General features: G+C 34.4%; 6 protein-coding genes and 1 long non-coding RNA gene across 11 annotated transcripts in view; 3 read left to right on the top strand and 4 right to left on the bottom strand.

Moving 5' to 3' along the window:
- Positions 1 to 2,781, bottom strand: part of LOC109859681 (N-acetylgalactosaminyltransferase 7) — a 3,270-nt gene extending 489 nt beyond the window's left edge. The window contains exons 1-9 of one of the 2 annotated variants that reach the window (XM_020438158.1): positions 2,572 to 2,781; positions 2,159 to 2,340; positions 1,681 to 1,886; positions 1,427 to 1,593; positions 1,138 to 1,345; positions 883 to 1,059; positions 549 to 792; positions 248 to 469; positions 51 to 149 (exon numbers count right to left, since the gene is read on the bottom strand). In XM_020438158.1, coding sequence (XP_020293747.1) covers positions 51 to 149; positions 248 to 469; positions 549 to 792; positions 883 to 1,059; positions 1,138 to 1,345; positions 1,427 to 1,593; positions 1,681 to 1,886; positions 2,159 to 2,340; positions 2,572 to 2,626 — 1,560 coding nt within the window. In that variant the 5' untranslated portion in view covers positions 2,627 to 2,781. The remainder of the gene's footprint in view (positions 1 to 50; positions 150 to 247; positions 470 to 548; positions 793 to 882; positions 1,060 to 1,137; positions 1,346 to 1,426; positions 1,594 to 1,680; positions 1,887 to 2,158; positions 2,341 to 2,571) is intronic. The other variant, XM_020438159.1, reaches the window with a different exon arrangement.
- A 677-nt stretch (positions 2,782 to 3,458) lies between these two features.
- Positions 3,459 to 8,849, top strand: LOC109859682 (congested-like trachea protein). The gene is made up of 5 exons (XM_020438160.1): positions 3,459 to 3,663; positions 4,239 to 4,353; positions 4,525 to 4,839; positions 8,165 to 8,338; positions 8,548 to 8,849. Exons 1-5 carry the CDS (start codon positions 3,568 to 3,570, stop codon positions 8,733 to 8,735), a joined length of 888 nt encoding a protein of 295 aa, XP_020293749.1. The 5' UTR covers positions 3,459 to 3,567; the 3' UTR covers positions 8,736 to 8,849.
- On the bottom strand, positions 4,920 to 8,154 carry LOC109859680 (carboxypeptidase N subunit 2-like). The gene is made up of 6 exons (XM_020438157.1): positions 7,817 to 8,154; positions 7,583 to 7,720; positions 7,353 to 7,496; positions 6,453 to 7,267; positions 5,305 to 5,854; positions 4,920 to 5,196 (listed from the first exon to the last, which is right to left on the bottom strand). The coding sequence occupies exons 1-6, from the start codon at positions 7,853 to 7,855 to the stop codon at positions 5,023 to 5,025; spliced, it is 1,860 nt and encodes a 619-aa protein (XP_020293746.1). The 5' UTR covers positions 7,856 to 8,154; the 3' UTR covers positions 4,920 to 5,022.
- Positions 8,850 to 9,665: 816 nt separating the features above from the next.
- Positions 9,666 to 12,118, bottom strand: LOC109859684 (WAS protein family homolog 1). Its single transcript, XM_020438161.1, has 4 exons — positions 11,800 to 12,118; positions 11,511 to 11,640; positions 10,836 to 11,394; positions 9,666 to 10,738 (listed from the first exon to the last, which is right to left on the bottom strand). The coding sequence occupies exons 1-4, from the start codon at positions 11,819 to 11,821 to the stop codon at positions 9,932 to 9,934; spliced, it is 1,518 nt and encodes a 505-aa protein (XP_020293750.1). The 5' UTR covers positions 11,822 to 12,118; the 3' UTR covers positions 9,666 to 9,931.
- Positions 12,119 to 12,335: 217 nt separating this feature from the next.
- LOC109859676 (E3 ubiquitin-protein ligase XIAP-like) lies at positions 12,336 to 15,945 on the top strand. Of its 4 annotated transcripts, XM_020438150.1 has the most exons (11): positions 12,336 to 12,420; positions 12,517 to 12,728; positions 12,846 to 12,950; positions 13,023 to 13,367; positions 13,491 to 13,608; positions 13,726 to 13,917; positions 14,028 to 14,206; positions 14,297 to 14,599; positions 14,819 to 14,961; positions 15,071 to 15,237; positions 15,719 to 15,945. In XM_020438150.1, the coding sequence occupies exons 2-11, from the start codon at positions 12,705 to 12,707 to the stop codon at positions 15,907 to 15,909; spliced, it is 1,767 nt and encodes a 588-aa protein (XP_020293739.1). In that variant the 5' UTR covers positions 12,336 to 12,420; positions 12,517 to 12,704; the 3' UTR covers positions 15,910 to 15,945. The 4 variants fall into 4 exon arrangements, with proteins under 4 accessions (XP_020293739.1, XP_020293740.1, XP_020293737.1 ...); XM_020438151.1 differs by lacking the exon at positions 12,846 to 12,950; XM_020438148.1 differs by having other exon boundaries at positions 12,846 to 13,367.
- Positions 15,946 to 16,054: 109 nt separating this feature from the next.
- Positions 16,055 to 22,475, top strand: LOC109859677 (baculoviral IAP repeat-containing protein 7-A-like). The gene is made up of 10 exons (XM_020438153.1): positions 16,055 to 18,792; positions 18,890 to 19,073; positions 19,186 to 19,641; positions 19,930 to 20,047; positions 20,230 to 20,376; positions 20,458 to 20,639; positions 20,723 to 21,025; positions 21,272 to 21,414; positions 21,508 to 21,701; positions 22,173 to 22,475. The coding sequence occupies exons 3-10, from the start codon at positions 19,186 to 19,188 to the stop codon at positions 22,355 to 22,357; spliced, it is 1,728 nt and encodes a 575-aa protein (XP_020293742.1). The 5' UTR covers positions 16,055 to 18,792; positions 18,890 to 19,073; the 3' UTR covers positions 22,358 to 22,475.
- Positions 21,990 to 22,555, bottom strand: LOC109859678. Its single transcript, XR_002250736.1, has 3 exons — positions 22,469 to 22,555; positions 22,276 to 22,351; positions 21,990 to 22,175 (listed from the first exon to the last, which is right to left on the bottom strand). It is a non-coding gene; the product is annotated as an uncharacterized LOC109859678 (long non-coding RNA).
- Between the last annotated feature and the right edge of the window lie 4,209 nt (positions 22,556 to 26,764).

Here is a 26,764-nt window from a genome sequence, read left to right as displayed (position 1 = left end):
ATATATATATATAAGATTTATATATACATATATATAAAATTGTTGCTTACCTGATTGTTTCCAAATCCATGGCAGTGAGAGGTAGTCATAAGACTTGGAGGCGAGTGACCCATAGTGTCCAAACACGATCCAGTTGCCACGTTTCTCAACTAAAAACAAAAGAGATATTGCTATTACTTAATAAAGTAATATATATAAAAACTGTTTAGGGACTAATTTGTTTAAAATTTACGCGTTTTAAACGCACCTCTCCCCAATGAATGTTTGGTGGCAATTCTGGAAATTTGTCTAACACATCATAAGCCACATTATCCATGTACCACTGGAAGCTCTTGCATCTCTTTCGTTCCTTAAAAGCTAATTGCTCCGATATGTCGCCATGATCGAGCAATCGAGCTAATGGTTCCCTGGTGTAAAAGAATTCCTTATGTTTCTCGTCAAACCAAGTTTCTATAACTCGCTTGTAATTCTGTAAAATTTTTTAACGTAATTATTTCCATCAATGAACACAGTGATATACAAATTTGCGAGAAATTTCTTGTATTTACAATAGTAATCAATGGTCCTTTCTTCTTTTGAGCAAGTTTACCGAATGAATAAGGCATAAATCCTCGATAAACGTGACCAACGTGCGAGCAAGGAACCCACAAAATACTTCCACCACATTGCCATATCTTGAAGGATAATTCAAAGTTTTCTCCTCCCCAAACAAGTAATCCTTCATCGTATCCACCAAGTGATAAAAAGTATTGTCTGTTTATTGCGAATAAGCCACCAGCGTGTGTGGGTGATCTACAAGTTTTTTTCCATAAGAAAACCATTGATTAAACAGAGAATCGAGTTTACGATACGACTACGCAAAAGTTGAAGTAGAAATTGCACCTGTACGGCTCGCTATTGTGCGAACGCGTTTTAGCTTCGCGACTGGGCAATTCGTTCTCTTTATACAACATGCCCCATTCAAAAATACCTCTGTACAAATGTCCTTCTTGATACACAGGACGATATTCAAAAGTTTTATGATCAATGCCATCTATCACAGGAACTGTCATCACATTTCTGAGAAGAAAAAAACAAGAATGTTAGGTTTTTCAACTTGTACAATTAATAATACAATTTGAAATTAAATTGCCTTACCTATTTTCGGCAATCGGCGCTAAAAGTGGAGGCAACCAATTCACATTGACCTCGCAATGTGCGTCTAAAAATACTATTACCTCACCTTTGGCCTCGCGCGCTCCCCGAGAACGCGTTCGTATTAATCCTTGCCTTTCGTAATTTCTGAGTAACTTAACTTTCCCTCCCCATTGTTCAATGTAGGAATCTAGATCACCTTTCAAATTTTCTGCAAAGAGTTACGCTTTTTGTTAATATAAAATTTTCAGGGAGGGAATCTTCACGTATCACATGCGAATCTTTGGCATACCCTTGTCAGAAAAATCATCAACGAGAAGAATCTCTTCTAAAAACTTCGATGGAGTGCGATTTATAACACTGTGGATAGTTCTCAACAAAACGGACCATCCCTCGTTGTGAAAAACTATAATGACACTGGTGCGTGGTAATTCATCTGGATAGTTCCAGTGCTTGCATCTGTGTGCGATATAAAGAAACAAAATAAATAAAGCCAATACTTAAATTCAGAATTTAACATTGTTCAGCAACAAGAAGAAGACTCACTCCGCCGGCCTGGTATCTGGTATTGACCTCGACAAAGAGATTTCATCGGAACACACCATGTTCATGCCGTAATCGGACTCCGATTGCTGGACGTCATTTTGCTGATCGTCCCTCAAAATGTGTGGTTTACCGAGTTCTCCAGGACCAGTTCTAATATGTATATCTCGTGGTTCGTAATTTCCTAAACCATCTATAAGTACTGGTACCTTAAAAAAAAAAAAAAAACAAGACAATAAAGAAGTGTAATTCAGAGAAAGGGCAAATAGTTTCAAAAATATGTGAATTTCAAACGTGACAGGCAGTTGGGACTAAAAACACAGATGTTGTTGTGCGATATGCGATGGAAATATTATTTGAAATTTAATAAAGATGTGAAAATACAACCGACTGCAACCGTCAATGAGAAAAAATTCTCACGTTTGTTGTTATAAAACTTTACATCGCTTTTACAAAACAATTTGGTAACCAGTAAATTTACCTGCTTCTTTCTGAGACCTTGCGCCACATATTCTTTTATATCACTCATGTGACTGTCTGAGGAAAGATCAAGAAGAATGTATAAACCTAGCAGCACCAATACTCCACTAATTAATATGTAGAACATACGATTCCTCTTGAGCTGTACAATCCTCATCTTGTGCAGGTTATACAAACTGAAAACTGAAATAACATTAAAGATGTAATAATTGTTTTTGTCAAAATTTTCACACTAAATTACACTACGTGACGCCTCCTAAAAGTTATCGTTAAAGTGTTTGAAGTGCCGCGAGAATAAAAAAATATAAAATTCATATTTAAAACTGCTACGTGTGACGCGCTAACGCGGAACTACCTCGTCCTAAATTTTTGTTCAAACAATTGCGAAAAATACATAAATGAATGATGCGATACCTTTCGTCGAAAGAAACAAATTCGAATAACGCAAAACCGGCTGTATGGCGTACATGTGTCAACGTGTCAATTAAATAATCGACAATAATCTCTCAACACGAAGGTGTTCCATTGTGTCAAAACTATGTCCACATTTACATAAATGTGGCCAACGTGTCGCTAGCTGTCGCGAGCTCAAAATACGCGAATAGAGATGATACACTCAATAAAGCATGCTCATCGCCATATTTGCGCTAAAAATTGTGATGTGTGTCTATTTTTTGAACGAAATGTTAAATATTTTTCATTTATATTGTGAAATCTAAATATCGGCGCTGTTTTCTTTTTTTTTGCTTTAGTCAAAAAATTATCGATATTTTTATTTAAATAATCGACGGTATAATTTTAACGATCGTACGGATAGTTTTTATTTTTTTTTTTTCATATTTAAAATCGAATTTACTTAAAAACCAATTTTGTTTATTCTCAATTGTTATTTTCACGATTGATCGATCAAGATTGGACTTTGATTTTTATTTTAGCCCGTCAATATTCGATGTTTCTTTTCTACTTGTTTTGTTCATCAATCTTTTTTTCTTGTTTCCTCTTTTTCTCTCCGGTGTCACAACCGTATATTTGTCTCTACATTCGAGTGCAGACGGTGTAACACAAGATACAAAATCGGGGCGAGAATAGGATTTCGCACGCGCTCTTTTTGCGATCTCGTTATCGCGCGAATTTCGGACGATTTTGTCCGCAATTTCATTTTTTCGGATTTAAAATGTCGGCGCGGCGTAAACTCAAATATCTGTTGAATCGTGTGAAATATCGTAATAAAACAAAAAAAAAGAGTCATGAACCGGTACTGGAATTTATTATCTCAATCACAAGTGTGTTCAATAGCTCTCTGGACTTTGATCCTTCTCTGATTCCTTTGCCTGCCTTCGCGCGGACGAAGGTTTCAAAGACCTGTTCGTTTTTCTTGCCGCACACAGTTAAATAAAATATTTTAATATAATGTCGGACAACGTAAGTCCCATCAAATATTTTTTAAGCGGCGGCTTCGGCGGTGTCTGCACCGTGGTTGCTGGTCATCCACTGGACACCATTAAGGTGAGAGGTTATATCTCAATGCTTTATAAATAACTTTGGTTTTAAATATACAACTTACATTGTGATGCTCTTTTTTTTTTTTTATTCAGAATTTTATCTGGTGTGTTTTTTTGCAAGAATTTCTATTTGTTCAAGAAAGAAGTTATGTTATATATATTTATTTAGAGACACTTCAGCCTATATGGCCAAGAAGGGGACTTGGTTACAATGGCCACGTTCAGCAGACTGAGCAGACCAGTGATCGCTTTAGTGATTCTTTAATATGATTGAATCTTGTTTTTAGATCTTCTCTGGATCTAAGTGTAGAAACCAATCATATTGAAGAATCACCAAGTTCTCACTGATCTGCTCAGTCTGCTGAACATGATCAATAAGTCTAATCTCACTCCAACCTTCCATGCCTTACATATCACTTACTTCTCGCTTATTTACACTTACTTAATTCCCTTAAATTAGCTCCACTCAACTCAAGTTGAATTAAATTACAATAAATTAAATCAAACCAATTTAGCCTTAGCCTTAAATACATTTGTTCCTTTATACCTTTATTCCTAAGAAAGAAGTTATGTTTGTAGGTAAGACTTCAGACTATGCCAGTACCGGGACCTAATGAATCACCTCTGTATTCGGGTACCTATGACTGCGCCAAAAAAACAGTAACCAAAGAAGGACTACGTGGTTTATACAAGGGTACTTTATATTTTTAACAAATGTGATTAACAAATATGTCGCAGTTCTGTCTTGTTATAAGATGCAAATATCTTGTACAGCCAAGTCTGTAGACATGTTTGTTGAAAGATATGTAGGGTATATTCTTGTCAAACTGTTATTGTACTCAGAATCAATTGTTTTTCTGTTCAGGTATGGGTGCACCTCTGTCTGGTGTCGCTCCGATATTTGCTATAAGCTTTTTTGGATATAGCGTCGGAAAGAAGCTGCAACAAAGATCTCCAGATGAGAAACTTAGCACGCTACAGTTGTTTTATGCCGGTGCTTTTAGCGGCATATTCACGACAGTTATAATGGCACCTGGAGAACGTATTAAATGTCTTTTGCAAATACAGCACGGAGATGCTAAACCAAGGTACAGCGGACCTGTGGACTGTGCCAAACAATTGTATCGAGAAGGAGGTATTGGGAGCATCTACAAAGGCACCTGTGCAACACTGCTAAGAGGTATATGAGATTGAGTTTGTTTTTGTTTCGCTAATTTTAGGTAGAGAGAGAGAGAGAGAGAGTTTTTCAAGTGAGTCACATGTGCGTCACATTATTTCTTATTATCAAATGTTGTAATATATATTTTTCGTTTCTGTATTTATTAACGCAAGTATACAATTTGAGAAAGAAACGAGATTTCGGCTAACTGATGCTGTTATCCTCCTCAGAGTTTTGCGTCTTCAAAATCTTTGCGAGATACCGTTTCTTCGGACGTCTGCATTGTAAATTGCCTTTGCGCAATGCGTGAAATACTCCCCAATTCTGCAATCTTTTCGGCGTCGAACATCGCGGAGCTGTTTCCTTATTTTTGCTCACCTGTATTGCAAATTACAATTTTGTTAAATGAATTTACAATATAATTAACAAAAAATATTAGACACATATTCGATAAAAAATGCAAATTAGTATCGCGAAAGTAGTTACCAGACTGGGATTCCAGCTGATCATGAGACACGTGCAGTCCCAAGGATTGTCATCCAATCTCACATTCTGCACCTGCATTTGTTTATTCGGCAACTTCAGACTTTTGAAAAAGTCCAATGGTAGCGCGCTTAATTTGTTGTTTGTGAGTATTAATTCTTTCAACTCCTTCTGTTGTTGGGCGGTGACCAAACCCGGCGGAATAAATTCGAGATCGTTGTTCGACAAGTCGATTCTTCTGATTTTTTCCAAACCGTAAAAAGCATCCATCGAAATCTTTCGTATGTGACAGTGACTCAGATCTAAATCCATCAGATTCGCGAGATCGACAAACGCGTCGAAATCTATGTTCGTGATGTTTCCTCGCATCTTTAGATGCGTGAGCGCTGGTAGTCCTTGAAGAATGAAACGTTCCAACACGAGAATTTCCAAATTGTACAAATGTAATATCTCGGCTCGTCGTAGACCCAGCAACGAGTTCTTCTGTAATTTCAATTTCGCTGCGGTACCTCCGAGATACAATTTTATCGTCGTATTCATTATCTCGAAAGTACTAGAAATATAGAAAAATTAAAATTTATATATTAATAATTCTTTTCTTAAATATATTTATATATATATATATATATACGCGTGTATTGTCACGTAAATTAGTAATAAACAAAAGTATTATGGCTATTGAAGCAAACACTGATGTCGATGTGCGAATGTTTGAATCAATTTATTGAAACTTAGTTGCATAACGTTTTTCGACCTTGTATTAGGTCTTTCTCAACGCATTTCTACAATTATAAAATTAACGTAACAATTCAATTAATAAAAATTAAAAAAAAAAAAAAATTTAACAATTCGCAGAGTAAATATATTATATAAATGTCAATGTAATATATTTACTCTGCGAATTGTTAAATTTTTTTTTCTTTTTTTAATTTTTATTAATTGGATTGTACGTTAATTTTGTAATTGTAGAAATGCATTGAGAAAGACCTAATACAAGGTCGAAAACGTTTATGCAACTAAGTTTCAATAAATTGATTCAAACATTCACACATCGACATCAGTGTTTGCTTCGATAGCCATAATGCCTTTGTTTATTAAAAATTCTTGAAGCTTAATACACATAAATCTTTACACGTAAATTAGTTTATTACCTCGGAAAAATGGAATCCAGAGGATTGTCGGTGAAATCGGCGCTTACGAGCGACGGAAAGGGCGGGAACGACAATTCCGACAAAAATGTTAAGTTGTTTTCTCTTAGATTCAGATGTTCGAGCACGAGCAATCCCGCTAGGTCCACGCTCTTCAGCGTTAACAGTTCGTTACCCGCTAGCGACAAGGATCTTAAATTCGGTGTGCCGTAAAAACAAAATTCGGGAATAAATTTTAAACTGTTTTTCTCCAACGAGAGATAAAGAAGACTGTTGAGACCGTCGAACATGTGCCAGGATATGTCTTTCAGAGCGCAGTTGTACACTCTCAAATGCGTGAGCACGCTAAGCGTCGCAAACAGTTCAACGTTTTCTCTGTAGCCTTCAAGTTCCTGCTTGTACAGATCGTACGGCAATATCTCCTTATCCTCATTGTTTTGCTGACTCAAAAATATAAGTCTGTGTCCTTTGTGTTGACTGTTATTGCTCGCAGGTAATTCACTTTCATCGGACGTTTCGGTGTCCTGCGCGGTCATTGGCTTGATCACCAGATTCGCCTTGTTCTTGTTCGGCAAATTTAAGTTGGATAATTTAACTCGTTCCAGATTCAGGTACAACAAAGTCGGTCCCAGAGAAAAGAAAGCGTCCGATGAAAGAACGACACCGCCCGTCTCTCGATCCTTTGCTTCTTTCACAGAAGGATCGCTGTAGTCTATCCCTTGAATATCCAGTGCTATCAATTCGGTGAAGCTTTCGAAGGTGGTAGCCTTAAGAAAAATGTCAACGTCCCCGTTGCCCGATTCGAGTAACGTGAGGGACTAAAAAAAACAAAGTCAAAGAAAGTTAACGCAATACATGCGCGCGATCAAGGAATTAATTAATTTATGTTTTTGATCACACGACCTGTATGTCCGAAGGAAGTTTGGCCAGAAGTTCTTCGGGATTTTCGACAATTATGCAGGTCGCTATTTTCATTAATTCGTGCGCCATAGGATGACTCCCGTCGATTGTGTTGAAATTATTATTATCGTCCTCGAAAAATGTGTCCTGCCGACACATATGAACTGTGTTATGTTAACGAAAGCAAGTTTTGTATAATCGATTGATATTAATATTTTAATTCGTTTATATACCTGATTCTTATCTTTATTTACGTCAGCCCATTGATGCAACGCCAAATCGGAAAACTTTTGGACCTCGCAAACACATCCCTGCGGGCATTGTATCTCCCATATACCACTGATATCTATAATTTGTCCTGTACACCGATCCTGAACACAATTGTAATTTGGATAAGTCGATTTTATATATTGGGGAGTTAAATGTATTTCTCATATCTTTTGTTATTTTTTAAATTTCGTGTGTACCAAAAGCAAGACGGCAAACAACAGGAGAACAAGCGTCATGTTGTTTTTACTTTTTTTTTTTTTTGTTTGAATTATAGTTTTGTAACACAGAACGGCCGCAACACTCGAAGGATCATATAACAGCACGCTGGTGCTGTTTGAAAGGAACTGGAAATTGTTAACTGCTATCTATCGCCGTGTGTGATGTTCTTCTTATCAAACAGGATGTCTTCCTATCTGCTCATCCCACACATTCCACACTCGCTATTATTAATTTATGTGTTTAAATGTTTATGTGCCATCTTTGGCCCGCGTGAGAATAAACGGCGAGCGATTGAATTTGCATCATCGATATTTTTGTTTTTCTAGATATTCCAGCCAGCGGAATGTACTTCTTAACGTATGAATATCTGAAAGATCGCTTTACTCCTGAGGGAGGTAAGCTCAGTTTACTGGCTACTATAGCGGCCGGCGGATTCGCAGGAATCGCGAACTGGTTGGTCGGTATGCCACCTGACATACTGAAGAGTCGCCTGCAAACTGGTACGTATGTAACCGGTACAGATTTTCAATTGTAATGGCAATGACGATTTTAAAAGTTTAACAGAATCACACTAACTAAGACTAATTAAGACTAATTGGAGATATATTAAGACTTCGTGATACCTCGCCCAAGTCGAGACGAATCGTCTTAATATAGAACATACAGCGTATGTATGTAACATATTATTTTTTTTTTACATATTACACAGCACCAGAAGGCACGTACACGCGCGGAGTTCGCGAAGTATTTGTTAAGCTAATGAAAAACGAGGGACCAACAGCACTTTACAAAGGCGTTGTGCCCGTTATGTTGCGAGCTTTCCCCGCGAACGCAGCGTGTTTCATGGGATTCGAAGTTTTTATGAAGTTTTTGAACTGGATCGCACCGAATTTGTAAATTCAATTATTATATAAAAAAAAAAAAAACCTATGTAAAATGTTAGGAGAAAATATTCTGCCGTGTAATACAATTTTTTATATTGCGTATACACACATATATATATATATATATTAAGGAAACAAACAGCGATTAATTCTATCATGGTTGAAAGTAGGTAGATAAATGAGATATGTAAGTTTATTTTCATCTCGGTAGCTATTTCGAGAAGAAATCTCAAACTCGATGGCGAGTGTATATAATATATAAGTATAAAAAAAACTATGTGCAAAATATGTAAAAAAAAAAAATAAGATAGTCTTGTTCCATGAGAAAGCGGAATCGATATTCGAAGGTTTTTACAAATCAAATCGTATACATAGAAAGAATTATATGACACAAATATACAGACACCGATGAAAGTACGATTGTCAGGGAATAACTTTTATAGCTTTATTAGGTTTTTTAAATATATCGATGTTTTTTGAAACTTCAAATATATAGTATATGTGAGAAACTTTTAATCAAACATATTGTATGTATATGTATCACAAATGTGATATTAATGTCTAAGGCACATTCTGAAAGACTGTTATGCGTGCAAAAACTTTTTCCTATTGGTTATTATAAATGTGTATTGTACAGCTTGAATATAAAAATTTATTATAACATTAACACACACATAATAACAATATATATGTACATTAATCACATTCGTACATATTTTACACTTCATATTGCGTATTAAGAAATATGTAAAATGAGAAATTATATATATATATATTCGAGTAATTCTATATAACATTTTCTATGTACAAGATTTTTAAGAGAGGAAGATTGTATAATAATAATATATATGTTTTACTTATACACATGTGTAACGAAAGCAAATATATAATATTTATAACCAATAACAAAAAGAAAACAGTATATACATATGTGTGTGGTGAGTGTAAAACATAAATATACAATAAATATAATAATAAATCTCTTTTTTTTTCTAGGAAAAAAACTGTGTACTGAGATGTACAAAGTAAATTTTCTATTCACTGTTTAGATTTTTTTTTTTTTCACTGAATTAAGTGTAAAAATGAATGTTAAAAATTGACCCCTGAGTCTTCTTATACGCAACTATATCGATATATCAAATTAAGCCATTTTTCATTTTTAGATTAGAATCGCACGCTATATACCATCGATTGCCGTAACAACAACAATCACTCTTCCCAGTCATCCGTGTCAGATCTCTGAGAATCGTACTCACTGGTCGCGGAATTTCTGTCCGACGCGGACGCCTCGTTCGGTTTCGGGGGCGGCGGTATTAAACTTGACATTCTCTCTAAGGCACCAACTGTGGAGCCGGCAATACCCTTGCGTCTAAGAGCCAGTTTGGCGTGTAAATCAGCCATCAGATCGCCCCCGACCGACGCCGAGGACCATCGATCGCTTTTCTTCTCGTCCGGTACCGTAGGCCGCAATTTCGCTCTGCCGATTCCGCCGGCGTCTCGAATCGCCGCCATCAAATTGGAACGATCGTCCGTTACAACTTTCCCGAGTGGACGATTCGTTGTCTTTTTTTCTTTCTTTTCCGAATTGTCATTCGACGCCGATACGGTCGTTTCTACCGGTGGTGGCGGCGGCGGTGGTGGCGGTGGCGGTGGTGGTGGTGGAGGTGGTGGCGGAGGAGATGCCACAACCTGCTTGGGGTTTTCGTTGCTCATAACACTGTTCGCGTTTCTAGTAAACGTAGGAGGTGGAGGGGGCGGTGGCGCGGGTTCTTGCGATGATGCGTTCGTTGCAGCAAATCCGGTTACGGTAGGCAATTGCAAAGCACTGTCCTCAATCTTCGACTGAGAATCCCTCTCGTCAATTGTCGGTGTCGACAGGTCCAAACGTACGGTAGGCGTCGTGACCGCGGATGATGGCGCTATCGGACTCTGAGAGTTAAGATCGAGCACAAATTTCTCATCGTCCACAATACCCGGTAGATCCGGAAGCGTTAGCGGTACGTTTATCTGAGGAACCTGAAATGTAGAAAAATTTTTGTAAGAATCTAAGACGTAAAATAGAGAGGTGATATACAATATAATATTAAACAACAATCAATCTATGAGTGCTGACCTCTCCGAGAGTTGGCGTGTACAAATAGCTGGAAGACACGTCCATTTCTGACGAGAGCCACGGTTGTACAATCGAGTCCGGCGCGTCCTCAATTTGCTGCTTATCGGTAGATTGACGCGATGATCTCATGGATGTTTTTTGATACGGACTGTCCGTACTGTCAAATAATAAGAGAGCGCTAACTGAAGATAATTGAGGCGGGAACGGCACCTCCTCGTCTTCGGAATGATCTTTTTTGCCGGCCTTTGATCGAACGTGATAAAATTGAAGTTTTTCTTGGAGATTGACATTGGAGGCGTATTGGCCGTCTTCCGTCTTGCAGTTGGAAGATAAATAAGCTTCTGGAATGTCTCTTATAGGCACAGAACACTTATAAACACTTGGTATAGTAGCTGTATGTTTGCATTTAGATGGTATCGTCATTTGATACTCTTTGTAAATGTGATTGGCCGGATATTTGGCGGCGGAATACATTTTTACCGCTTTCAGATTTAAATTGGTTTGCAAATAATGCAATCTGTCCTCCAGCCTTCTAGCTCTTTCTTTGATGTTGGTTACTCTGTGTATAAACATACAAACCAAAAACACTTTAGTTGAGTGGTTTATCACAATTTGAAAAAAACATATGTACGTAACATTAGAGACTAAAAAAACAATAATATAAATTAGTTTTACCTTTGCGTATTTTCCAAGAGTCTTTTATCAATACAGTCAAATATGTACGAAACCGCATCGCTCAAATTATCCAGAGATTCAGCTATTTGAACTATAGTTTCTTCGTGTCTCAAATTATTTGGAATAATACCTGCAATTCAAGGAACGTAAAGTTTTATCACTCACAGAAAATTCCAATTAATCCAACAGAGGTTATGTCAGCTTTACGAATACAAAATAACACAAGGACGTGTTGTAAATAAAAAAAAAAAAATTATGATACATAGAAAAAATTAAAAACTTTATATACCAATTTCGATTCGCTCCGGCATCTTGGTCCCGCGGGAAAGAAAATTGCGAAAATAAAATTGCTTCCAATTTGCTATCACTTTGCTTGTCGCTTTGACGGTACAATGCACATGTTGTCACAAAAAAACACGTTACAAAAGTCGATACGGCTACATTACAAACGTACGAACTCTCCGACTATCTTGGTATGTGACGCATCATATTTGCACAGATTGCATTCCTTTGCAAAAGTGTACGTAATTAATGACGATGAAATATTGTTTGTGAGAATAACATACAATTCTGATAAGACGTGTACATGCGCAAACAACGTATTGCGCTCTCTTTGGACCCTCCTCCCACAATTACGGTTGGCTCGGCTTACGCTTTTGAATAATATTGTGGGTGTGACGTAACATCGTCTCTCGACCAATGAACATGTAGCGCAAAGTCGCCATATTGATTTTCAGAGTTGTGGTAAACGCTCATTGGTCGATTGTTGCGCTACGCCACACGCAAATCCGCATGCCGTTTTGTAACCTACCTACCCTAAACTGACTCTAGTGGAAGATACTAAAGGTGTTGAGTGTACGTGCGAACGTAAACGCAACGATAATTGAGGCGAAGAAAACATTGGCTTTCGGTAATTATTTCTTATTGATTCTATCGTAAAATTGCGTAGATTCAAATGTGTTATTTTACAGATAAATTATATAAATATTTTATCTATGTGATTTAGTTTTTTCATAGCTGATACAAACAGAGTAGTCGAGATTATGAGGTTGAACTTGCTCTTGGACGTTTCAAGGTCTCAGAGAATTTGCACGTTAGATGAAAAAGAAAATATTTTGAACTCCGAATAACATTGGGTTTTGACATTTGATCAGTTGCAACGTACTTTTTGCTTGAGATAAACCTCACCGGTGTATGATGTACGACATGTCTCGCGAGGTTAGTCTTTACGTTAATATTTTATATAGATTTTTATAAATTTTTTTTTTTTTGTATTCGTCAAATGAAAAATTATCGATATTGTGTAACTGACAATAATATAATATTTCTCAAAAGATGAATGTCGAAGAGAATAGACTCAAGACATTTAGCAACTGGCCAGCCGATGACGCGGCACGTCTTGCAAAAGCGGGATTTTATTATACGGGACGTGATCGGGAGGTGCAATGTTTCTTTTGTGGCGCGAAAATATCTGACTCGACCAGCGGTGATGAACTTTCTGTTTGTCACCAGTTGAGCTGTCTCTTCGCCGCCAATCCAACTAGCACGTGTAACATTCCATTGGCGCCAACTGTAAATAACAATGTTATTCTGGAAGCGACATCGCCAAGTTCACAACTATCCAATGGACAATCCAATGGGCCATCCAATGGACAATCCAATGGACCATCCAATGGACAACCATCCGACGCATCCACAAACAATACAGAGATCTTTCGACGACCGCTTAATCCTCGAAGAGAATATGGAACTGTTCAGCAGAGACTGGAATCGTTTACAAATTGGCCGATACCTTCCATTGTGCTTCCAGAAAAACTTGCTTCAGCAGGATTTTACTATCTTCAATACAAAGATATGGTAAACATTTTCTTTTTTGATGTATACACATGAATAACTAATCCTTTAACTTGGTGATAAATAACAATAACAATACTTAATTATTACAAAGGAACATATAATTTATTTTGTACAAATTTACAGGTGGAGTGTGCATTCTGTGGAGGTGTTATAGCGAATTGGGAACCAAATCAAGATCTAGATATGTTACATAGATCATATTTTCCAAATTGTGATTTCTACATGAATCGAGACGAAGATGGTACGTTGTTGTGTATAATTTTTATAAAAGTCACTTGTTTATTTTTACTTCAATTAAATATGTCCCCCAGACTTATATATATTACTAAGTTATTTGATTATACTTTTATTTCAACAGATATATTAGAATTGGTTACAGTCTTGCCTGGCACCAAAGAGAATATCACAGATTTGGGAATACAAAGACATATGACACCTGCTAATCCAAGATATGCCGTGTATGAAAAACGATTACAAACTTTTACAGGCTGGCCGAAAGATCTTACGCAAACTCCAGAAATGTTAGCTGCCGCCGGATTCTATTATACTGGTTAGTACTGTACTAATTTGTTTGTTTTTTTTTTTTTTTTTTTAATATACAATATAGAAATTAATGAAATGATGTATGTTCTGATAAATACTCTTACATTTTTGGCACAGGGTGTAGAGACCAAGTTAGATGTTTCCATTGTGACGGAGGTTTGCGAGATTGGGAACCAACGGATGATGTGTGGGTCGAACACGCACGATGGTTTGCCAAGTGTGGTTTTGTAAATCTTATGCGCGGACAAAAATTTGTTCAACAGTGCATAGATAATAGAAAACCTTTGGATCTCTCGGTATTTATTACATTACATAATTTTTCTTGTTTTTAAAAATAAAGTAACTATGTTGTATCTATTTTTTAATTTTTTTTTTATTACGCTTAGATATTTGCCACTAAGATGCCAGTAGATGAAACTGGAATTTTGAGAGAGTCTCCTACAACTTTGCAAACTAACATGTGTCCCATGACACATGATACAGCAACTTTCGATCAGGATGTAGAAATTTCGATTCTATCTCTTGCGACAGCGGTGCAAGATAGAAATCCGGTGACAGATACAAAAAAATCTGCGAAAGATGTTGCAGGAACTTCAGTTGCATCTCTTACAACTTTGGCATCCAATGAACTTAGTAAATCGGCAATACTTGAAAGGGTATTAGAGGACACAAATCTGGATTCAGATATGGTAAGTGAAATTAATTACAATATGTGTTTCATATATAAAGCATCATTATTTTATTTCATTATACGCATGTAGTTTCGTAATCAAAATATCAGAAACATGACGATATCTTTGGCTTACTTTTTATGTAGCTTACTTACAAGTTTGTTGTGTGTAAATACGTTGTTTGTTCCATAAATATAATTAACATGTTTTTTTTTTTTTTTTTGTATATAAATATAGACAGAGGCTGAACTTAGACTACTTATGGCGCTTGTTAAAAAACTAAAAAGATTTTTGAAAAAACGACTGGAAGAAACTGGTGAATCAAGTGCGGATATTGACCAACCAATGCGAAATGTTCTACGTCTTGTGGAAGATGACACGTATGTCGAACTTGAAATATACACGTATTGAATATATATATATATGATTAAAATTTAAATCATTCAATCGTCATGATTGTATTGCGGTCTTCTTTTGTTTTTTTTTTAGGCGTGACAAATCTAATTCACCGACTTCGGAATTAATTAATTTATTGAAGGAATGTACCGTGACGACACCTAATAACGCCGCAAATGATTTAAATGCGCAAGAAGCGTCAAATGCAACCAAAGATAAACTCGAAAAGAAAAAAGCGGATGATAGGTCAGACGATATTAGTAAGTAACATATATGCTAATGATATTAATTGATAACATATTAGTAATATATATATCAGAACTATATATATTAATATTAGTAATATATATCGATTCGACATTCGTTATAATCTTACACAACAGGACTTTATATAATATATTTATATGATTTTTATTTATATGATTTTTTTTCTGACTTTTTTGTATTTTTTTTATTGTTAATAAAATTATTGTTTTTTTTTTCTTACTTTATATATATCATTGATTAAAATGCATTTTTGCATTTTTATCAATGTAACCTTACTACCAAGATTGATTTTAACATTTCTTCGTTTATTTCTTAAACGCAATAGTTCACATGATATACAAGTAACCCTATTTTTTATGTCCATTATGGTCGTATATTCGATATATGCGCACACGTAATCTGATTTCTCAGAAAACAATGTGCATTACGTCAAAAAATGGATCTCTGCAATAAATTCGCTTCGCTTTCTTACAGTGTCTTTGCGGGAAGAGAACAGAAAGTTAAAGGAAGCTCATTTGTGCAAAGTCTGCATGGATCATGAATTAGCTTTAGTATTTTTGCCCTGCGGGCATCTAACAACGTGTGACCTTTGCGGACCGGCTCTCACAAATTGTCCGCTATGTAGATTAGAGATTCGCGCTTATGTCCGTACCTATTTATCTTAAATCGATCCGTAAAAAAAAAAAAAAAAAAAAAAAAAACGTACATAATTCCACAAAATAGAAGTATAGAATAGATGTCTCACACGGAGAAAGATTTATAAATTAGAAAATCAAATCCGAGCCTTTTGATTTCGTACTTAATGCAGTGCCATACATAATAACGCTGTCTTATCTAAATACACGTTATCACGTGTATTTTGCACATATGGTGTTATATCGATCTGATTTTGTATAACCGACAATAAGATCACGTTAATTGGAGGATTACGTGTCAAGACATATCTCATTAGATGTGTGCAGCCCATTTCCTTGAAATAAAACAGTATAATACGGATGTTTACTAATTGGCGAATCGCATGATGAATGGAAAGGGCATAAACAAAATAATTCGCTGAGACGTGCGGTAAACTTTGCAACAGCGTTAAACGGAATGAAAACTTATAAACGTACAAAATTTATCAAAACTTTCATTTCACGATGATACGACAGCGCACCGGGTCTTTATGTTATATTTTTAATTTATGTTATATTAGTCTGGCTGACGAAGACCCCAGATAAGAACAGAAACGTTTCATTGATTGAAACAAAACGGTCGAATATTTTAAAACATTTAAAACATATTTAAAAACATTTAAAATTGTTCTCGTACTATTTTATCCCGCTTATATTATTGTATTTGTTACAACGGTAATAAGTTGCGTTGGTATTTTTTTCTACAAAAACTTTTTTTATATAAAACATCAGAAATACATTTTTTCTTTTACAATGGAAAACATAAATTTATTGAAGTACGGTTGTTTTTGTGGAAAAATGATGTCTTTTATTTTTTAACAATACTATTTTCCAAGGGCATACAAACTTGGTAAAGAAATGTATATATATATATACATATATATATATATATATACATTTACATATATTATCTATGACATGTAAGAATAACTGATATTAAATGTATATATATGTAACGCCTATAATCAAATTATAAGATACTTTTATTTTACTCATAAATTGCTTAAAAAAAAAAAAATTTATTACATTTAAAGTATATTTTTTTACATCTGTGTGTGTAACAATACATGTTGTATTACAACGTATTTTATTATTATTTCTTTCCAAAGCTATTTTTTACAGATAAACATTGTTGTTCATATTGCAGAGTATATTTACTGTGATAGAATAATCTTTGAAAATATATATCTATGATATTATGTATATTTACTATTAATACACTTAATGAGTACAGGTAGAATTAAAACGTGCAGGGGTATAAAATTTAAGAGAGAAATGTTAATAACTGATATTATCTCTTTAAGTACAATATATGTATATCGTATAACCATGTAAATTTCTTATAACTTTTGCGGAGACAAGATAGACCTTTTGCGAGACACGTCCTGTCTGCAAAAGTTATTAGATAACAAATCTCTTTCTCGAGTTTTGAATGGCGTTCTTTTTTTTTTCAAATATTTATCGGACCGGTTGACTTTTTTATTACTTCGTCGATTGTTCATTCGCGCGCATCATGCTTATTTTACGGAGAACAAAATGCTTCTTGTTTCATAAAATCTTCATTTGCGCGTAACGCGAGTGACGAATCGTTGAAGTTAAAAACTGTGTAACACATAGAAGAGACATAATCTCGTTTTTAAAATTGATAGTATAGATACGCTCCATCGTATATATTTCTCTCTGCGTTTTTTTTATTATACTATAAAAAATTGCATTCCGATATATTCGCTGCTTTGTAATCGAAAATCTATTGTTATACGTGACGCCAACTATAGATTTGCAATGAATATGCGGAATGCGTTCTGTGTCTATGTGTGTGTGTGTGTGTAGAGTCGAACTGGCGTATAGATATGTATCTCTCTGAGGATATGATATAATATAACTTAGAAATCTGTGTTCTTGTGTTTTACCTACGCGTGAGTACAAATAAAACGACAAAGTATTAGTAGCGTAAATAATTACCGCATATATATATATATTAATTTCTAGTCGTAGCGTATAATAAGAAAACCAATTGAAATCATTCCGAGTAAAAAAAAATGTAAAAGAAATAATTTCACGTATTTTTTGCCGAATATACATATAAGATAAAATATTATAAAATATATATATATAAGATAAAATATATATATATATATGTAAACGCGATGTGTGATCTGTCATGTCTATCGGCAAACTCTACATATACAAACAGAATTGTGCGTTGTATTGCGATAATATTTTACGTTTTAACTTAACACTAAAATCGCAATTAGCATAAAGTAGGAATGTCCCGTAAAATGTCATGACTTCGTAGAATAAAAGAACTTCTTTTGTAGTAACGTCATCTCTTCTTTTTTTTTGTATCAATTACTCTCGAGAAAAGTGACTGCGAGCTGCGTCCTCTGGTCTCGACATTTTCCAAAGAAAAGCCAAACCGTATTTGGCCCCCGGTTTTCCAACCGTCTCTGTGTGTATGTATAATAAGGTGCGCTTTGGACGCTTACGCGCTTTAAGCGTCAGTCTTGTCTTTATTGTTTAAATATTGTCTCGACCAATGAACAAAATATAACAAAGTCGCCATATTGATTTTCAGAGCTTATCATGCTTATCACTCAGCTGTGCCAAATGATCATTGGTCGAGACAAACTTGCGCATGTAGCTCCGCATGTGCGTGAAACGGAACGCAGCCTCTATCTACCCCACTATCCTCTAAACTGACAACAGTACTTAAATATTGCCGGTATTGAATGTTCAAACATAAACACAATGTGTTTACGTTTGTAATCAAACAGAGGAAACGTTAGCTTTTGGTAATTATTGATTTGGGTCCGATACACCTGAGAAAAAGCTGTCGAATCAATCGCTTAATTTGAAGTTGTCGCCGAACTTTTGGTAATTATTGTCATTAGTTTTATTACATAATTGCGTAGAAAAAAGATTCAATTGTTATTTTATGTAAAATAATATATACATTTTATGTATGATTTAGTTTTCATAGAGCTGATACAGTGTTCCATTATATACAAACTTGGTTTTGAACGTTTCAAGGTCTCGGAGAATTTACACGTTTATGTGAAAATTGGAACTCTGAATAACGTTGGATTTGATATTCGATCAGTTGCAACGTGCTTCTTGCTTGAGATAAACCTCGTGATTATACATACTCTAGCAAGGTTAGTCTTACACGGTACTCTGTTTTATAAAGATTTATAAATTTGTATTTATCATCAAAGTATTGGACATTTTTGTAACTGATAATAATACGATAATACGTATTTCTCGAAGATGAATGTCGAAGAGAATAGATTCAAGACACTTGGTAACTGGCCAACGGATGATGCGGCACGTTTTGCAAAAGTAGGATTTTATCATACGGGAAATGATTGGGAGATACAATGTTTCTTTTGTGGCGCGAAAATATCTGACGCGACCAGCGGTGACAAACTTCCCGTTTGTCATCAGTTGAGCTGTCTTCCCGCCGCCGATCCAACTAGGAAGAATAATGGTTCATTGGCACAAACTGCAAATAAGAGTGTTCTAAAATCGACATCGCCGAGTTCACAACCATCCGATGCATCTACAAACAATACAGAGATCTTACAAAGACCGCTTAATCCTCACAAAGAATATAGAACATTTCAGCAGAGACTGGAATCTTTTGAAAATTGGCCAGTACCTTCTATCATACGTCCAGAACACCTTGCTTTAGCAGGATTTTACTATCTTCAATACAAAGATATGGTAAACAATTTTTTTTAGTGCCTCGCGCCAATTTTGCGCGCAACGAAGTGGCGCGCCGTGCATCTTATGCGCGAAATTCAGGTATTTTGAGAGTGGGAAGACACTTCACAGGGCAATATTCATCAACGACTAAACCGATAAATTTTATTTTACCCTTATTAATCGATTCGAGAATAAAATATTTTTAAAAAAGTATTGTTGCGTTTAACTAATACTTCAATTTGATGAATGATAAGCAACAATTAATTGTTATAAAGGAACATCAAAATTATTTTGCACAAATTATAGGTGGAATGCGCATTCTGTGGAGGTGTATTAATGAATTGGAAACCAAATCAAGATCCAAATATGTCACATAGATCATGTTTTCCAAATTGTGATTTTTACAAGAATGAAGAACAAAATGGTATATTATTTTAATAATTCTTATACAGATCACATGTTAATATGATTTCTATGTATCTATTTTTATTGTTATTTTTTTTTTTTTTTTTTATTCGACTTATGAATGTAAAATAATTATTCGATTATACTTTTATACTTCGAAATAAATCTAAGTATTTATCACATTTTTGTCTGGCACTACAGAGAGTATCATAAATATGGAAAAACACATGACACCTGTTTATCCAAAATATGCCGCGTATCAAAAACGGTTACAAACGTTTCGGCACTGGCCAAAACATCTCAATCAAACTCCGGAAATGTTAGCTACCGCTGGATTCTTTTATACTGGTTAATATAAATTATATTTGTTTTTTAGATATTAATGAAGTATTTATCTTAATATTTAAACCTCTACATTTTTGGCTACAGGGTACAAAGACCAAGTCAGATGTTTCCATTGTGACGGAGGCATACAATTGTGGAACTCAACAGATGATGTGTGGGAGGAACACGCACTATGGTTTCCAGATTGTGGATTTGTACATCTTATGCGTGGATCAGATTTTGTTAAATCTTGTGCGGATAAAAGAAAACCAAATTCGAACCGCACGGTACTAATCACGTTATGTTTTTCTTTCTTTTAATGCAGAATATGTCGGATTTACACTTTTAATTTGTTTTATATTTTACGTAGAGTTCGATTGAATTATCAGTAGATGAAACTGGAATTTATATTGAGTCTCCTACAACTTCGCGAGTTACCAGTCCTGTGGTAAAAGAAACAGCAAACTTTGAACAGAATGCAGAAATGTCGATTTCATCTTCTTCGACAGCGGTACAAGATAGAAATCCGGTGACTGATAAAACATATGCGAAAAATGTCACAAGTAATCGAGTTGTATCTCTTACAACTTTAGCATCCGAAAAATTTAGCAAATCGACACTAAATGTAATATTTGAGATGCTATTAAAGAACATAGATCTGATCTCAAGTATGGTAAGTGAAATAAATTACAATAAGTGTTCTATATAAAAGGACTAGTATTTCTATATATATAATGACTATTATTTTTTTTTATTCCATTATTACATGTAGTTTTGGACATGTAATCAAAAACATCAAAAACATGGCGATATTTTAGGCTGTACTGTTTTATATAGCTTACTTAGAAGGTTGCTTGTAAATACGTTACATGTTTCATAAGTATAATTAACGTATGTTTTCTCTTGTATGTAAATATAGGCAGAAACGGAAATTCGACTATATATGGCACTTTTTACAAAAGTAAAGACAGCTTTAAAGAAACTACTGATACTAAGTGGCGAAACAAATGTATTTATTGACCAATTAATAGAAGATGCTGTATGTCGTGTTGTAGATGCTAAGTATGTCGAACATAACATGTACACATATTGAGTATATAATTTGAGTTTACATCCGTGAATTATCATGATTGTATTGCGGTCTTCTTTCTGTAGAATTAAAAATGAAGGACCTAATTTATTAGCTTCGAAATACCTTGGCTTATTGAAACAACCATGTACCATAGACACAGTAGAAGGTAGTGACATAGTTAATAAAGATAAAAATGCAAATGAGATAAATATGCAAAAATCATCGAACGCAGTCGAAGATAAACTTAAGGAGAAGAAAGATAATAAATCAGATGATAGTAAGTAATATATTATCGATGATATTAGTAATATATTAGTATTATATTTGATATTCGGTATAATCGCATCTCTTTTTACAGAAAAGGACCTTTATAATAAAATTAGTACTTATTTTATTTTATTTTATTTTTTACTTTATATTTATATATCATTGATATATATCATTGATATATATCGTTGATATATATCGTTGATATATATCATTGATATATATATATATTGATATATCATTGATAAATATTAAAATGTAATTTAATTAATTTTTGTCGCAACCTCATTACCAAGTTTAATTTAGCATTTCTCGTTGCAATAATCTTTTGTGTAAATGATATGCAAGCAACTCTATCTCTTGTGTCCAATATGCTACGTCATATGTTCAATATATGCACGCGCGTAATCTGATTTCTCAGAAAACGACGTGGTGCACACGTCAGTAGATCTTGCAATAAATTCGCTTTGTTTTCTTACAGTGTCTTCATGGGAAAAGAACAGAATGTCAGTAAATAATTTGTGCAAAGTTTGCTTCGAACACAAATTAACTGTGGCATTTTATCCCTGCCAACATATACTAACGTGCGAATATTGCGGACCGGATATCACAACTTGTCCGCTATGTAGAAACAACATTACTGCTTACGTCCGTTACTATCTATAATAAATTGATTTGTAAAAATTACGGCGGATACACTTATGAAAATATAAGTATAGAGAAAGAGATCTGTCAGAAGGAAATACATAAAAAAAAATTTTGATTTTGATCTCGTACTTATCGCAGTTTCACGTATAACGCTGTCTTATCTAAATATACGTTATCATGTATTTTGCACATATGGTTAGATCAATCTAATTTTGACATTGACAGTAACGGATAACAAATGATTATTACGTATCAAGACACGTGCGATTTGATGTGTTAACTCTGATATGATTTTCCTGAAGTAAAACAATTTAACACGATGTTCACCAAATAGCAAATCACTTGAATGGAAAACATAAGCAAAATAAATTGCTTATGTTTTCTGCTGATCTTCAAGAAATACGCTTGCTATAGCTTGAAACGAAGAGTGAAAACTTTAACATATAAAACTTAACACTATTTTAACGTTGTAATGACGCAACGTTGTATTTAAGTTTTTGCAGTTTTTTGTAATTTACGTTATTATTCTCTGTCAAAGATTCCAGACAAGTAACTTTTTAATTTAACAATGTTTTACTTTTAGGATGAATTTTTTAATTTTATGACGATGCAACCGCGTATTTGGGTCTTTGTATTCTGACCCTCCCCCCTCAAAAAAAAAAACAATTGAATAATTTAAAACAGTAAAAATTGTTTTTCGTTTATTCTGCTTATATTATTTTATTTTACAATTGTACAAGGAGTTTAATTAGGTTTTTTAAAGAATGTTTATGTATAAAAAACACATATTGTCTTTATAATGCAAAATATAAAGTTATTGAAATACATAAAAGTACGTGTTCGATGGAAACTTAATGTTTTGTAACAATCTTATTTTCTAAGGCCATATATAAACTATTAAGAGCAGATTATACATATATATATATATACATTTATATATATATATATTATCTGTGATATAAGAATACCTGATATTAACGAACATATATGTATAAGACGTACGCCGAAGTAGATCTATACCAAAGTTAAAAAAAAATATGTTTATTTTATTCATAAACTGTTTAAAAAAGTGTAGTTTACAATTAAAATTTATCTTTTTGCATCTACACGTGTAACGATACATATAATACAACATGTTTTGATTTTCGAAGATAATTTTTACAGATAAACATTGTTGTTCACATTGCAAAATATAATATTTAGTAGAATAATCGCGCATCGTACGCAACTTGTTTTGTTTCGTAATAAAGCCGCATTTCCGTATAACGCAAGTGATTAATCGATTTTGTATGTGTTAGAGTAAAAACTCTAACACATACAAAAGAGAGACAATATCGTTTAAAGTTGATTCGCTGCGTTGTATATTTATCTCTGCGTTCTTTAGACTAGAAACACCGATATTTACTGACTGTTACCAAAAATCTATCTTACACGTGACGTGAACTATAGATTTGAGGCAAATAACGCAGTTTGTATATATGGCCTAGTTTATACCGATCGCTTAATACGCGTATTAAGTATTATATTTGTATTAAACTAGTCTCAATAATGTAAACGATGTTACATCAATCTGATACGATACGCTTTCTTCACGCGTATTGTATCAAAATGATATATGCGTATCAAGCGCATTTGTAACAATGTAAACACCAAATACATTTATACATTGAAAAGCAAATTTTATTTGATTCGCGTATCAAAAAGATGTACGATGTAAACTAGGCCTATGCGCGTGTTTAAAATCCAATCCGTCTATAGATACATATTTTTTTAAAATGTGATAATGTACAGTAAAAATCTGTGTTCTTGTGTGATTTACTCACGCGTGAGTACAAATAAACGATAAAGTAGACAAAAGCGTATTTAATCTTTCTTTTGTAAAATGTTCATTTTGTATAAATGAAAAAATGAACAAAAGAACTTGTTTGTTAATATCGTCTTTTTTTTATTATTTAAGTATATCGTCACTATCGAGAAAAGTAATTTGAGCTGCGTTCTCTGGACATTACGAAATAACATTCTTGTATTTTTTATCTTAAAAAAGCCAAATCATGTAGTTTCCCACAATATTCTTTTCAGTTTCCGCTATCTTGGCGGATAACGTAGGTTGATTTATGTGAGATAGTACGTGCTGGTATGTGCATTCTTGCAGTGGTAAGGGCAATTCATAGAAGGGATAGAGGCATTTCCCTTGTAGCCTATAGCGAAACCGCTTATGTGTTTCGAGACACACAGTTTAGGTCTTCGGAAACCCTCTTCTCGTTTTCTTCACGAGGGCGAGTCAGTCAATCGTCGCAGTCGTCGTTCATAGTCAGACCGCACTGTATGTCAAAGCTGGTTGAAGACGGCAAGATACTTTTTGACATATATAAAAGTAAAAATCGCGCGCAAATTCGACATTTTGATATTATATAAAAGATTGTCAATCATTAATTGTAGAGTGTTTTGGAAGACGTACACGTAGACGAAGAAATCACAAGAGTAGCGCGATTATCTGAGGTGAGTTGTGTGTACATATCGACAAAAATTGTGAAAAAGCGTATACATACTGTGTATACGATAAGCGTGCCGATAAGATTGCCGATCGCCGCCCTTTCTCTCCCTGTTCTCGAGTTTTTTTTTTTTTTTTATCAAATCAACACACATTGCGATATATATTTTTTTTTCGCGACAATTCGCGACATATATCTGTCACTCTCTTTATACACGCATATCTCTTTGTTCCGAGAGCATGACCAACACTGTTTTCTTTTTTTTTTTCTTGTTTTTGCTCGGAGAACTTGTTCGCGTAAAAGAACCTGTAAATATTTCGCGATCACGCACGCGGAGCGTTTGTGCGAAACACCATGGAGATATTGGGAGTGATCCCGGGTCCAAGTCGCGCGAAGCATCATTTTTTTATCTTTGTCTAATTTTAATAAGAAATAACGTTACGAGATTTAAAATTTTTGACACACGCAAAGACCTTCTGTCCTCTCTTTGCTATAGGACTTTTTTCCACACCGAAAAAATTGTATTCTTGTTTTGAAGATATCCCACTTACTTTAAGTATATTTTATACTAAAATAGGCGCCAAGACGAGTTTCTTATTTTAAGAGGAAAATCCTCTAAATAGTAATATTGATAAGAATATATACTGATTAGAATATAAAAAGCCTCTGTAGAAAAACATATATATCTCACTATCGAAAAAGACTATATTCTTAAATAAAGAATATATTCTTAATTTCAGAAGAATATCATCTAAGATCTTTAAGAAGATTTTTTTAAGTATAAAATCTTCTACTTACAAGAATATAATTTTTTTTCGGTGTACCTCTTTCTCTCTCTCTCTGTTTCCCTTAAATATGTTTCTTTGTTCTCTTATATCTCGTTTGCGCGTTTTATTTTTATCATTTCCACCTGCGTTTTACTATTAAGCATATCTTTATAGATCGCAGAAGAAGATATTCTGCAGAAATAACCGGTTGTCGCGAGATTTTTAGATTATTATGATTATTATTAGATGAAGCGCGTTTAGCGCCGCTTTCACAGAAAGGAAACAGATGCTTTTCGAATAATGTATCCAGCTGGTAGGTGGATACACATTTGTAATTTTCTCCGAGACGGGCAGCTGATACCTTTGCGATCGATCCAAGCAGAAGCACAAAGAAACTCCCGTGTGTGCTTGACTTTCCGAGAGAACTTCCGTTACTTTTATTCAGTACGAAGTAATATCAACAAACGTATAAAAACGAGATATATATATATATATATATTTATTGCGATATATGTATTATCACTTGAGTTGACAAATACAAATGGTCAATAATATCGTATCTTATCGACATACTTATTGATATTTTGTAATTGACTCAAGATAACCGAAGCTTTCGTACGTACTCGCGATTAGAAGATATTCTTGAGAACCAGATCCGCACGCATTTTGCGTTTTTTTACAGTTTCTCAGATAAATTATTGGAACTCGCCGGTTTGTTTCGCGATAGCAGCCGCGCACGTGAACACACGTTACGTAACGTGATTAAACATCGTGCGTTGTTTTTTTTTTTTTTAATCTAAATTTAAAGCACTCAAACGCGACGACGTTGATCTGCGGAATGTTCTCGTTTTTAGGTTTGATTCTGTACTCCGTTAAAAAAAAAAAAAAAAAAAAAAACGATAATCGAGCGACATTTCCGCTCTTGGCCGGAAATATGCTTCACGGGAATTTACACAATCTGACGTAAACTTCTGACGAGGAAAAAAAATGATAACAGAGCACCGTTTATTAATAGAATGTCTCGGTAATTTTATTTATCGCTCGTTAAAATAAAGCTAGAGAAACGCTTTCAGCGCGAAAGCGAGCACTTATGTACATGTATTACTTACAACTGAAGTTCCTGATAATGTTTATACTTGCTTCTAAATACTCTTTTTATCACGTTT

The sequence above is a fragment of the Pseudomyrmex gracilis genome, unplaced genomic scaffold (assembly GCF_002006095.1).
Source record: "Pseudomyrmex gracilis isolate BER0280 unplaced genomic scaffold, ASM200609v1 scaffold_278, whole genome shotgun sequence".
NCBI classification, from domain to species: domain Eukaryota; kingdom Metazoa; phylum Arthropoda; class Insecta; order Hymenoptera; family Formicidae; genus Pseudomyrmex; species Pseudomyrmex gracilis.
This window is presented reverse-complemented; position numbering and strand designations above follow the sequence as displayed.